The sequence below is a fragment of the Lytechinus pictus genome, chromosome 12 (genome assembly GCF_037042905.1).
Source record: "Lytechinus pictus isolate F3 Inbred chromosome 12, Lp3.0, whole genome shotgun sequence".
Classification (NCBI taxonomy): domain Eukaryota; kingdom Metazoa; phylum Echinodermata; class Echinoidea; order Temnopleuroida; family Toxopneustidae; genus Lytechinus; species Lytechinus pictus.
Window position 1 is genome coordinate 27,778,512 of NC_087256.1, and position 14,650 is coordinate 27,793,161.

General features: G+C 36.7%; 1 protein-coding gene across 5 annotated transcripts in view; it reads right to left on the reverse strand.

Moving 5' to 3' along the window:
• Nucleotides 1-348: 348 nt before the first annotated feature.
• LOC129272359 (condensin complex subunit 2-like) overlaps nucleotides 349-14,650 on the reverse strand; it is a 36,273-nt gene continuing 21,971 nt past the window's right edge. Inside the window, exons 12-19 of one of the 5 annotated variants that reach the window (XM_064107175.1) lie at nucleotides 14,310-14,419; nucleotides 13,217-13,342; nucleotides 11,732-11,839; nucleotides 10,911-11,093; nucleotides 8,122-8,226; nucleotides 5,876-6,034; nucleotides 3,349-4,370; nucleotides 349-604 (exon numbers count right to left, since the gene is read on the reverse strand). In XM_064107175.1, coding sequence (XP_063963245.1) covers nucleotides 4,311-4,370; nucleotides 5,876-6,034; nucleotides 8,122-8,226; nucleotides 10,911-11,093; nucleotides 11,732-11,839; nucleotides 13,217-13,342; nucleotides 14,310-14,419 — 851 coding nt within the window. In that variant the 3' untranslated portion in view covers nucleotides 349-604; nucleotides 3,349-4,310. Of the gene's footprint in view, nucleotides 1,003-3,348; nucleotides 4,371-5,875; nucleotides 6,035-8,121; nucleotides 8,227-10,910; nucleotides 11,094-11,731; nucleotides 11,840-13,216; nucleotides 13,343-14,309; nucleotides 14,420-14,650 lie in introns of all 5 variants that reach the window. The other 4 variants (XM_064107172.1, XM_064107173.1, XM_064107174.1 and 1 more) reach the window with 4 other exon arrangements.

Here is a 14,650-nt window from a genome sequence, read left to right on the forward strand (position 1 = left end):
AGATAAAGAGAGAAAGGAAATGAAGGAAGATGAGAGGATAGAAGATAGAGGGGTGGAAAGATGGAGAGAGAAAGAGATGAAGGAAGATAAAGAGAGGCAAGACATGAAGGAAGATGAGATAGAAGATAAAGAGAGGAAAGACATGAAGGAAGATGAGAGGATAGAAGATAAAGAGAGGTGGGAAGATGGAGAGAAAAGGAGATGAAGAAAATATATCTTCTAAGAAGCTTTCAAAAAGTGATAATATTCATTCAGACTTTCAAATCACTGACTAGTCCTCAAATAGAAATATATCGCATAAGAGTACAAAGAAAAATGAAGGCAATTTGAAATAAAAACAAGAATCGATTGATGCTATATTATTTACATTATATTTCATTCACAGAATCAGAGGTCAGTACAATTCTATGTATACCATATCCACATGTAGCATGAAAATTAGGCTGAAAATCAAAATTCTAAATTCATGAAAAAACATAATTCTTATCTTTACAAAGTATAACTTTCATTATACAGTGGTGTACACCAAGTTCTCAAATTCGTATTTTGCCCCCCCCCCCACCAAAAAAAAATCACATTGAGCTTTAATGAATGTTATTTGTCACTAAGATGGCAAAAGTGAAATATCACTGATGTGAAATAATTTACATTTACCAACAAATCATGTAATACCCGAGATTGTTTATTAATTTTCATTTTTAACTTATACTTTAACTTTATAAGGGTGTAAAAATCTTGGTTAGAGAACAAAGTACTAAGTCCTTACCCTAAGTTTGGAAGTACTTTTAAACAAGATATTTCTTAAAATACAGTCCGGAATTTGAGACTGTTTGAGATTGAGAATATTCATTCATATCAAATCAAGCTCCCGCTCCAATCCCCCCCCCCCCCTTCCCCTTTATATATATATTTTCAATTTCAAGTTTTATGACTCTGAAGATTTATTGCTAGCAACCCCCCCCCCCCCCCTAATTTTCATGAATTCATTAAAGAAAGAGCCAACTAGAGCCATATTACTGGAAAGCAATACATAATTTACAATATAAAAATGATACAAAAGGCACAATATTCTAGCTTATATACACCGTAAGTAAAAATATATAAAACAATGAGTAGGGAAATAAGACAATTTCTCTCAAATAACGTTAAATAGAAGGATTCTTACAATATACATATTTTAGATATTGACTGGCATTCCAATATATTTCCAATTTGTTTTTTAATTTATACCAGGACATCGGCAAGATAGATAGAGCTAATCCATAGTACGTAATAATGGTTTCCGAAAACTTACAAGATCTGGGGGGGTGCTTCAAAAAGATTTAAGTATGACTTAGAGTTGCACTTAAAGGGGAATCCAGCCTTGGACATAAAATGTTTTGTTGGGAAGGAGAAAAATAAATTAAACAGAATGGTGAAAGTTTGAAAGAAATCGGACAAGCAATAAAAAAGTTATAGCTGCTTTAAAATTGAGATCACTAATAGTATGTACATTTCAAATTGGCAACTGGGTAAGTAAATTATGACAAGGGGCAAGGACAACTTTCCCATAGGCCATGTACTTTATTATCAGGGATTTGTGGTTTTCTCCTAAGTATCCATTCCCCTTGGGCAGTAATCTAAATATAACCCAGGTAGTATATTGTTTAATGTCCTCATGAAAAAAATAATAATTTGAAGTAAAACTTTTGGGAAAAATGACATTTTAGCCATAATATGTATTGGAGTACATGGAAGAGTAGTCCTTGCCTTACATCACTATGACATCCCATATGCGGCCAATTTGAAGTCTCCATGAGTATAGTGATTACTAATATTTACAGCTTTTAAAAATTAATATCTTTCTTGTTGTTTGTCCAATATTGTTCAAACTTTCACCTATCAACTTGTCTGATTTTTCTTTCTCTTATAAAAACAACTTTTTATTTGGGTTGGATTCCCCTTTAAATGTCTAGTTGCATGAAGACATGACCGCATTGGTCAGATTATGCAAAGAGGACGCGCACTACTGCGTATCGATCAATAACATTGTGTATTGCATATCATGTACGCGTCAGCATTTCAGTGCGATTCTAAGACATACATCTTTTCAAAATACACCCCCCCCCCCCCCCCCCCCCCGTGGGTGCTTCATAAAGATTTTAGAAAGTCATGACTTTACAAACAACTGGTGACCCTTTCTTAGGAACTGCATCAACATTTGCAAAAATTTGGTGTATACCAAGAAGTGGTCACAAGTCTTTCGTAAAGTTACTCGTAAGTTATGCAAAGCTTCATGAATCACACACCAGGGTCCCGTAACACAAAGGTTAGCGATTGATCCTACGCTTGATTTTCACGATTGATTGTACATTCTTGTCAATGGAATCAATCGTAAAAAAATGTTCTATGATCATTGCTAAGCTTTGTTGTACGGGCCCCAGGGCCCTGTCTTAGAAAGATTTGTGATTGATCCAATCAATCATAACTCTATGGAAATTCATCAGTGTCATAATTTTTTCTACAGGAAATTTTCATAATGTCCTTTGTAAACAAAGGAGAACGCACCAAATTGTCAAGAAATCAATGAATTTATGGATATACATTCATATCTAGAAATTTTTTGAACATGCATTTTATATGTTGACTTTGCTGGCTTTGCATAGTTGCGATTGATCGGATCAAGCACAACTCTTTGTAAGACAGGGCCCAGATTGATAAAAGGCCATAAAGGAAAGGAACTGAATTGAATTCTTAGAATTAAGTTAAAGGGGTGGGGGGAAGCGGAAACATATTTGCAATCAATTGCAAATATTCTGTTGAAATTTTACAACTGATGGATCAATTTTTAGGAAATTAATTTAGATTGCAAGAGAGTGTTTCATCAACATTTTTGTCCGACATGTTGTCAGATCTGACATCTTTCCTTGATTTTGATTGGCTGATAAGCAATGTTACTATGGTAACTGTCGGATAAAATATGACTTGTCGGATAAAACGTCTGACAAGTCCTTTCATGAAACGCTCCCCCGAGGAGCGTTTTATCAATATTTTCGTCCGATAAGTTGTCAGATCTGACAACCTTCTTTGATTTTGATTGGCTGAGAGGCACTGTTACTATGGTAACTGTCGGATAAAACGGGACTTGTCGGATAAAGCAAGTCCTTTCATGAAATGGTCCCCTGCAATCAAAGTGCAAATTTGCAACTAACTGCAAGCATTTGATTTTGGGACCTGAAATAGACTTTTAATTGATCACAAGTTTCTTGCAACGACCCATGCATCTTTGAATAGGAAAATTGACCCTCATGATCTCAGCTGTCGATCGTGCCGAAAATTGGCACACAAGTTGTCCATGGCAAAATCTACAAAATCTCAAGTTTTACAATAATCTGTTTCTCTGAATTCCTTTTTTAGTTTTTATACCTTTTTATGGCTTTAAACCTATCCAGCGGGGGGGGGGGGGGGGAGGGGAACAGCCCCCCTCAACATTTTTCAAGATTAATTTGTAACGCAAAAAGATCACATTTTTCGTGATAAATCCCCTGCACCAAATTTTTTGACCGCGCCACTTGCTGACCTTTTATTTTCCAGTCTCCCACAGCTTTTGCGACAAAATTTGCGACCCCCGAGAGTGCGATTCCGAAATCACACAACATTTCGTAAGTGCATGCAGACCCAAAATTGCTCAAAGCGTGGATTTGTGTACAAATCCAATGCAAATACTTGAGTGTTTTTAGCCCAAATTCATAAATGTATTATTATCTCTCCTTTTACGGATTTACCTCAATTAATTTCATTTTGTTTTCGGTCAGAAGAAAGTCCCATAAGATTTCCATTTAAAAAAAATAGTAAAAAACAAAGAAATACATAAGAAATTTTAAAAACAAAAATTTCACAAGAAAATATTTGTGACATTGAATTTTTTTACTTACATTGATCAGAATCATTTGAAGAGTCTGTGAATAAAAAAATAGTATTTTGGGGGCCTTATTTAGTTAATTAGAGCAAAATTTTGATGTTATGCATAAATCAGCATAATTAATTAGCAATGAGATTTCTTGAAGAATTTGATTTTACTATTTTGTAGATTATGCCATGGGTAATGCGCATGCCAATTTTCATCGTGATCAAGTGATCAACGGCCGGGATTCAGCCTCCCCCCCCCCAGTCTTCTTAGGTGTTGAAATAGCCCAGTCTTTTTTTTTTTAAATGGTCAAGTCATAATATCTTGCTGATTGTGGTGCTTTTAAATTTATGTGAAACACTCCCTGGTCTATTTCCTTTGACTTGGATCTGAAATACTGTTGAAAGGCTGACGTGGCTGGCTTTTAATCTTGAGTGATGAGGAGATCCTCAAAGCTATCGGCCTGGACCGACAATCTCAGACTCTGGGAAGAAGAATGGAAAGAAGGAAAGAAAGTCATATTGTTGGTCTTCATCAATTTTTATTATATCAGCTTGCACCGATAATCCTGGCGGGTTTTTCATAAAGGTGTTCGTAAGTAACTAATGACTTAACACAAGACTGGTGACCATTTCTTGTGTTAAATGATATATCCCTATGTAGGTGACTTAACACCTAAGAACATGTTCCAGTCGTGCGTTACTTTACGAAGAGCTTTAAGAAACACCTGCCTGGACTCTGGAAATAAGAATAGAAAGAGAGAAGGGACAAAGTTATATTGTCGGTCTTTATTATTATTTCTCACATCGACCTGGACAGACAATCTTAAAACTCTGGAAATAAGAATAGAAAGAGAAGGGACAAGTCATATTGTTGGTCTTTATCACTTATCACATGAACGGACAATCTTAGACTCTAGGAATAAGAATAGTAAGAGAGAATGGACAAAGTTATATTATCGGTCTTTATAATTATTTATCATATTGGTCTATACGGATAATCTTAGACTCTGGAAATAAGAATAGAGAGAATGGACAAAGTTATATTGTTGGTCTTTATTCGTGGGTTCGAATCCCAGCCATGGCGTAATTTCCTTCAGCAAGAAATTTATCCACATTGTGCTGCACTCAATCCAGGTGAGGTGAATGGGTACCCGTTAGGAAGAAATTCCTTGAATGCTTGAGCGACTAGGCAGCCCAGCTAAAGCCGGGGTAATAATAATAGCAGGGCCCGCTGGGAGAACAGTTTTCAGAACTGAAGTGGCTTCCCTGGGTAAATATACCTATACTATTATTATTATTATGAAAGCAATATTGACTGGCCTCGGGGCGATACGACATATATCGCCCAAACTAGATTTATATCGCCCGAGTCGTAGACGAGGGTGATATCAATTCCTTTCGCCCCCAGGCCAGTCAATATTGCTATTATTAAACAAATCAGACATCTAGAGCAAAAATCGTTAAAATTGAGATATTTTAAAGTTTTAGAATGAGAATCTAGTTTAACATGTTGAGCAGACTGGGCCTCTGAACTTAATCATTGTGACGTAATTGAAATGACGCGTCCCTGGCCTAGGGACGCAGTATCCAGCGTTGTCTTAACTTGATTACCATTATGACGTATAGCACTGCGCGGTTCAAGGACGCGTGCAAAAACGCGTAGAATACCCAGATATTAGCGCTGCCTTTTATTGCCCGCTTCATTTCCACGCATTTTCTCATTGACTTTCCTGAGCGGGCAATAAATTGGGCCCGTGGATAAACAATTGGAATTTTATTGACCGGCCATTTGATCCCAGTCTTAAGCAGGCAACAATGTTTCAAAGTTGCCCTGCTCAGATGTCTGATACGGTTAATAATATTATTTATCATATCAACCTGAACGGACAATCTTAGACTCTGGAAATAAGAATGGAAAGAGAGAAGAGATATGGTTGGTCTTTGTTACTTTCATGAAGTGATCATTGCCTATCAAACTGCTACATACCTTTTCGTTGCAGAGATGAAGAAGGCACACGAACGCAATGGGAATACTGAGGTTCTTCGACATTGTCTTGCTAAGCCTGTCAGGAAGGGTAGTATACATGTCACAAAACGATTGGGTTCCAGCAACACCGTCCGCATCGGCCTCATTGCTGACGTTCTCCTAGAGACAAAGTAAAAGGAATATCCTCATTAGATAAATAATATTATCATCTACATAGAGCGTTTTAGCGATACATTAAAGGTCAAGTCCACCTCAGAAAAATGTTGATTTAAATGAATAGAGAAAAATCAGACAAGCATAATGCTGAAAATTTCATCAAAATCGGATGTAAAATAAGAAAGTTATGACATTTCAAAGTTTTGCTTATTTTTAACAAAATAGTTATATGAACGAGCCAGTTACATCCAGATGAGAGAGTCGATGATGTCACTCACTCACTATTTCTTTTGTTTTTTATTGTTTGAATTATACAATATTTCAATTTTTACGAATTTGATGATTAGGACCTCCTTGCCTGAAGAACAAAATGTTAAAATAATGGAATTCCACGTGTTCAGGGAGGAATGAAACTTCATTTCACATGGCAATGACGAGAAAATCAAAATATTTCATATTTCATATAATAAAATACAAAAGAAATAGTGAGTGAGTGACATCATCGACTCTCTCATCTGGATGTAACTGGCTCGTTCATATAACTATTTTGTTAAAAATAAGCGAAACTTTAAAATGTCATAACTTTCTTATTTTACATCCGATTTTGATGAAATTTTCAGTGTTATGCTTGTTGATTTTTTCTCTTTTTATTCAAATCAAGTTATTGTTGGGGTGGACTTGTCCTTTAAAAACGCGTATTTTGGTGTGCATCATTTGCCCGTGCAGTATCAGAGCGTATCCCCATTAAAAGGACCGAAATTCGACGAATATCCCAAAGGCTCCTGAACAAAATTTGCCGTTGAGTATGAGACCATGTTCAACAGTCTAGTGCGCATGCGCAAATGCGTGAAATATACAACGCGTACAACAATGAAAGCAATGCGATGCGCAGCATAAATCACAATTACGCTCAATGACGTCATAAAGAAGTACATGGAAGTCGCATCAATGACCTCAATTGATCGTATGAAGTGAGAGATAAGTGATATGACTTGTTAAATCAAATTTCTCCCTCTTTTTTTGAGGGGGGGGGGTGGGATAGATGATAATAATTATATTGGATGGCTTTATTTCATGAAATACCAGAAATATTCCACTCGTTAGGGCCAATATTCAAATCTGTGATTCGTGGAATATTTTCCCAAACTCTTGCAATATTTCTGGTATTCCATTCTGAGCCATCCAACATAATATGAATTGTAATAGGATATCTACATTGCGCTTGTATCCACCTTGTTAGGTGCTCAAGGTGCACTTATATTACCCTAGCTAATAAGCTATGCTAAAGATTTCAATGTTGATTCCCCCAACATGGTCTAAATTCATTGACCCTAAATGACCTTTGACCTTGGTCATGTGATCTGAAACTTGAAAAGGATGTTCAGTGATACTTGATTACCATTATGTCCAAGTTACATGAAATAGGTCCATATACTTTTTTAGTTATGATGACATTTCAAAATTATAACCTTTGTTAAGATTTCAATGTTGACGACCATGTCACCACACCGTTGCTGCTGTCAGATAAGTGGCTAAAGGATTCTGGAAGAAATTTTGTGTAATTGCTAAAAAATTATCAAAATAAGCATGGCATATTCTGGCCAAATGCTGGGTCATTTTCCAAGTAATACTAATACACTGTCCCACGTGTGTTTATCTGTGCTGGCAATCTTCAGTGTGGTCGTTTTTCAAGTTAGCTTTCATGATTCACATGATTTCACAAAGTGTAGTTTATGTAACTTTAAGGACAAGTCCACCCCAACAAAAAGTTGATTTGAATAAAAAGAGAAAAATCCAAGAAGCATAACACTTTGTGAAAAATAAGCAAAACTTTAAACTTATTCCATATCCGATTTTGATGAAATTCTCGTCATTATGCTTGTCTGATATTTCTCTATCGATTCAAGTCAACATTTTTCTGAGGTGGACTTGACCTTTAACAAGATCCAAATCTACGATGATATGACGATTAACCATGGTCTTTCTCATGAATTCAGTGTTCACTGAAACTACATTAATTTATCATTAAATGATGCTTTTATTACCACTACACGCAATTCTGAACACCCCCTGTAAAATGGTTTGCTCACCTTGTCTGCCTCTGGCTTCGTCAAGAAGCCCCACATGTGCGTCTTAAGCCTTTTAACATCCATCCTCTTAGCTGTGCGGGCGTATTGTATATCAATCTTGTTAACCTGAAGAAGAACAGACATTTAATGACAGTTGCATGGATGCTACCACCTACATGTACGTAAGCTTCATTAAATCTACTCTGTTGAGTAAAGGAAAAATATGGGCTGATTGGAATATCTGCACACAAGGTCACGGCAAGCAAATCGTGACAGCCACTCTAAATTACCTTAGTAGGGTGTCCCAGAAAAGAAAAAGGTTGAGATTCATTGCAGTCTATTGCTTTCAAAATCATAACTTTTCTTTATGAAATGTGCATGAATGAAATGTATACAGTTTTCTTTATTCAAAGTGTTTACTCAATGTTTATGATTTATGCACGACTGAGATAGCCCAATGGACACATGGAATATGCCAACTTCAAGTACGTTTTTCGGACTTATTACTTTCCTTTCAGAAAAACAAAGTTTATAAGCTCAATACTTTATTCATTCACAAGAAACCATAAATAAAACAAGAGGGAGCTAATTGGCTCAGTCGGTAAATCAATTTGCCTGTCGAACCAAAGATCGTGGATACGAGTCCAAAACGGTCGGATGACTGAAGTCTGCGTTGTGTGTAAACGTGTCCCTCTCCTGTTGCATAGATGCATGCTATATTACAGTGGGAAACACTGTCCCTTGGATAGGACGTTAAATGGAGACACCGCGGAGAGGAGAATCACCACCTTTGCACGTTAAGAACCCACTGCACTATTCGTATAAGAGAAGGGGGAAACCTTGGTGTAGTGGTCCGCCTGCACTCCTTCCAAACAGTTAAATCAGGAGGAGAGACCTACATGTATGGGTCATAGTGATATATTCTGCTTTCCACCTCCAAGGCACAGTTGATGCCAAACCAATAATAATTATGATAATGATGGGGTAAAAATGAAAGATGCATGTTGAAGAAAAATTTCCACAAAAACATCCTCTAACTTACAAAAAAGATAACTGTACTTTCCATTCATATACTTCTCATTAAAGTAAATTTATGGTTTTGGTAGCAAACAGTTGCAATGAAACTCAGTCTCATTTTTCTCTGAGATGATACCCTGTAAATCACCTCCCACACATCCAAAATGTCTGCATTAAAAAGTTCTATACCGGTATTCGCTTTTATAGCCTACTTTGTGGCATTGGTAAAGCTTATCTTTCTTCTTTCTCTCTCTCTCTCCACAATAACAACAATACTTTATACATTCCAAGATTTCATTCCTGTTTAAATGTGCTTAAGTACACATTAGCTGTTTTTTTTTATAAATATTTTTATATAAATCCAACTTACAGCATTCTCTTCTTTCATGATAATGGGTAATAATTATTTTCCACACTTTATGAAAGACTGTGGCATATTACATACTCAATCATGGGATTTTCCTACCACCCCCACCCTTGCCCCCAGCTGACGAATCAGTCCAAATAAAATGCCTTTAGTAGGATTAACAAGTTTGTTTTGAAACCATGGAAACAAGCAATATTGTAGATTTGTTGAGATCTTGCTATTCTGCATGCAGTGTTCTAAGATTTGTACAAATTTTCAAAAATCCCCTGACATGCTTTGAGTGCAATATTGGTGGTGATTTTTTACCTGATTGCTAAGAAAGCATGAATGCTTGTAAGCAAGCAACCAGAGGACCGACGGCTTAAGGTCCTCTCCGAAGGACCTGGTACTGAGGATTAATGCCTTACCAAAGGGCACTAGCGCACCAAGTGGGAATCGAACCCGGGTCACCGGAATACGAGTCCCCCGCTCTACCGACTGAGCTATCGCGCCTCCTGTATATATATTATCAATCGCGCCTCCTGTATATAATATCAAAAGATGAATTGTTCTACAGTGCAAGTATGTTTTGAGAAATACATGGAAATTCAGTTGGAAGTCCTGTTGGAATATCAGATGATCCCATACATATGACTCATATACAAGGAAGACAGAATGAGACTCCACACCACCAGTTTTAATCCAACCCCAAAACTATATAAAAGTTAAAAATGTGATTATCCTGTGAAAGCTTAATGTAAATAAGGAAATTAAGTTAATTATCAAATTCTACAGTGACACTGAATTTCTTATTGATTTCTTTATTTCACCGGTCCACGTGGGGAGCGTTCCATGAAAGGACTTGTCGGACGTTCCATCCGACAAGTCCTGTTTCATCCTACAGGCAAGGAAAGTTGTCAGATGAAAATGTTGATGAAACCCTCTCCTGGTCACCGCTGCATAATAACAGGCGAACACCGCACAAGAAACCTCAGGCCTAGTATCAGTGTACAGGGGAACATTCCATGAAACAGACAGTCATTGATGATGATCGCTGACAACTGTTATAAGCGACTGAATCTGTGTATTGGCTCAGGGTTGATAGGTAAGTGAGCATCACTGAATATTTGCCCCATGAAGCACTCCCCTCATACCCACATTGTGAGGTTGAGCAAACAACCTGTTATAAGCTACTGAAATCCTTGTATCTGAGTGGCTGAGAGCAGACTGTGTGCTTCATGAGGTAGAGCAACCAGCTTTTCTCCTTGCAGCATTGTGGATCAAAGACACCGTTATTGAAGAAACCACTATGGCTGCAAGGTTGATCCCCCCCTCCCTGGAGCATTGTGGCATTAAAGACACTGTTATTGAAGAAACCACTGACTACCAGCTGATCCCTGACTTAGGTCACCCCCCTCCCTGGTAGTATTAGTAGACAGGTGCATACCTTGTGGGGTTGTGCAACGAGCTTGTCTCCCTGGAGCATCGTGGCATCAAAGACACTGTTATTGAAGAAACCACTATGGCTACCAGCTGATCCATGACTCACGTCACAACCTCCCATGGAGCTCAGGTCATAGGTCATGCTTCCAGGGGCATGCGTGCTGTCGTCGTCATCATCATCTCCACCCTGATAAACACAAAACAAAGAATGGGAATATAATACAGGGTTCCCAGCTTTTCAAGAAAACAAAATTCCCTGATTATTTAAACCAATTCCCAATTTCGCCTGTTTTCTAAGTTGTTGGAGTGAATTACATGTATTTTCAGTATAAAAACAAAAATGTAAAACTAATTAGTACTATTACACAGGCATGTGATGGCCTCCCTTCTCCCCATACAGCCATCTTTTCCTCACTTTATACAGAAAGAGGTTGATTCTAGGCAATCCTAGTACATATCATTAAATTACAACACACTATGTTAAAGACACCATAGCAGAGTCTGACTGACTACCGTGCTTTCAACTTTGGGGCCGATCAAAATACCCTGATTTTTCCCTCATTTGATGCATTTTTCCCTGATTTGAGGTATGTTTGTCAAATTCCCTGATTTTTCCCTGACTGGAAAAAAGTAAAATAATTTTCCTTGATGGGCTGGGAACCCTGTAATAAGTGTTTTATTTATTCTCTTTGAGCTCTTTTATCTATTTGCTGGGTACCCAAAAATTTCCCTGAAAACTATTTTTGACTGTTATGCTTGCTTGACTTTTCTCTCTTTATTCAAACCAACTCAGAAGTCTTTGAATACTATGCTTTTTGAACTCACCCCGGCAGCTGGACAAAAGTTGGCGCAGTCATTTTCGTTGTTATAATCGTAGCCATCTATACCATCATCAAGAGAATCATTGCTGCTGTTTGTAGCCTGACGTTTCATCTGAAAAAATAAATAATAATAACATTCATTGGGTGCTTTATGGATATTTCAAAGCGCACAGGTGAGCTGACTAATATAAATTAACCTACATTTGTAAAAGAAAAGTAGGTTTTAAGTAAGGATTTGAATATTTCAACAGAGGGAGCACTTTGGATATGGGTTGGGAGTTTGTTCCAGAGGGCAGGAGCAATTACAACAAACACACGATCACCATATCAGGGCCCCGTCTTACAAAGAGTTACGATTGATCTGATCAATTGCAACTATGGACGGCCAGCAGCATCAACATCTATTATGCATGTTCATGCATTCATCTTTTTCTTGAAAATTCACTGCGCTCTCTTTGCATACAAAGGACATTGTGCAAATTTTTCGTAGAAAAAAAATTATGACACTGATGGATTTCCATAGAGTTACGATTGATTGGATCAATCGTAACTCTTTGTAAGACGGGGCCCAGGACCCCATCTTACAAAGAATTGCGATTGATCCAATCCAGCACAACTACGGAAAGCCAGCAACATCATCATGTAAAAAGCATGTTTGTTCAACATATTTTCTAGATATGTCCATAAATTTCTTAAAAATTCAGTGTGCCTATCTTCGTTTACAAAGGACATTGTGCAAATTTCCTGAGGAAAAAATTATGACATTGATGGATTTCCATATACTTGAGGTTGATCGGATCAATTGTAGCTCTTTGCAAGACAGGGCCCGGGTCTACTTACGAGGGCCACGGTTTATATTAGAGGGAAAGGATGAGCGTAAGAATCCTGAAGGTTATTCAAGAGTGTATGGGAAGCCAATTAAAGAAATCAAAGAACAGGGGATAGTGTTGGGGTTTTTTATTTATAAAAACACCAAAAGCAGCAGGATTAAGTAATTTTTTTTCTTCTCTTTTTGGGGCCAAATTAGCCAAGAAGCGATTCCATGAAAAGTGTACTTCAGAATCACATGAAACATAATTAGAACTGAAAGGCTTTACAGGAAGTTTGATTATCAAATTCAAATCAATCAATGTTTTAATCATTTGAATTCAAACCAATATATACCTATCATACATATATGAACAAATATTATAAATGCAGTTCAAACTTACAGCTTGAAATATAAAGATTTTGTTATCAAGGTATGCAGAGAAATACCTCCATTATGACAGAAAACTGGGGGTACATTTTAATTTCATACTACAGTCTGGAAGGGGGGTGGCACATATGGTCACACAAGTTTTGAATTTCTTTATGAAGCATATAAGAAAAGTTTGATTTTTCAATCATACCTCATGGAAATAATAAAGACTGATGGCAAGTGAACAAAACATTCAAGAAATTTATTTTTTTTAAACACAAGGAGGAGCGGTAAACGAAGGTGTCTCACCATGAAGTTTGGCCTGAGGAACATCTTCAGGAGACTCGTTGGTTTGTAATCGTCATCTTGATCAGGAAGAGTGAGCTCGCTCTTATTATATTTATTCAGAGTAGCCTGAGAGAGTGTGGTGGAGGCCTGAATCAAAAGAATTACAAATCACAAACAAGCATTAAAGATTAAAGAGAAGTTAAAAAATATTTTTATCTGTTGGGTGATCTTTAAAGCCGGGTTCCAAGCTTTTCAAGAAAACAAAGTTCCCTGATTTTTCCCTGATGAAGTCTAAAAATTCCCTGATAATTATTTAAACCCATTCCCAGTTTCGCATGTTTTCTAAGTTGTTGCAGTGAATCTCATGTAAAAAAAAAACACTAAGAAACCACCATAACCAGTCATTCAAATAGATGTTGTTTTAATATGCAACAAAAAATATAACAGTGTCTGACTGACTACCGTGCTTTCGACTTTTGGGCCGATCAAAATTCCCTGATTTTTGCCTCATTCAAGGTTCTGATTTTAGGTATTTTTTCATCAATTTCCCTGATTTTCCGTGATTGGAAAAAAGTAAAATAATTTTCCGTGATCGGCTGGGAACCCTGTAAAGACAGAAATATGTTATTCATTTATCTCCAAAGTTAAAACATCCACCCTCCATTACATCATATTATTGAGATATCAGTTACTTGAAGAATCTTTAAAATGATTTTTCTTGTGATAACATGGTTTACTAAAATTTAATTTAATTTCTTTTTCATTTATTTCACTCTCTTGATAAAAACATCAAAAGATCTATACAATGTATGTTTCACAAATAATTGCACATGAGAAGTGGGGGAATCATAAAAAGCCATATGGGCTTGTCAATGATGATAATGATGATTCCCCACAAAAAAATACAATTTACATTTGTATGTAGAGACACAAATTTACACCACATAAGTTTGTAAATTCTTTCAAATTTGAGAAGCAAAACCTCGAGTCCTACATCCTAATCAACGCATGATAATTGTCAAGTGACTTTGGAATTGGACAACTACCAGAATAAATTATCATCACTTATCTTCACAACTGGACTTTCTGCATTGACTAATGGAGAAAGACTTACCTTGCTTTCGCCAAAGAATTTATCAAAGTCCATATCTTCATCGTAATTTAATCTGAATGCGGGTTTCTTTGAGGCTACTTTCTTGGTGCCTTCCTCGAATGTAGCAGGATCTAAAATAAAATGAGGCAAATCATAAAACAAATCTCTTCTTGCAATCAAGATGCAAAATCAATCAAAATAATGGCCCGTATTCTGAAGTCAGATTTAATAATTCCAGTCTAAAGTTGTGGTTTAACTATGGATAGCCAATTGAGACATAATTCTTTAACAGTAGAAGTACAATGAATCAGCTCATTTGACTCTCAAATCATTCTTAACTAGCTGGGAAGGATAAATAAGAT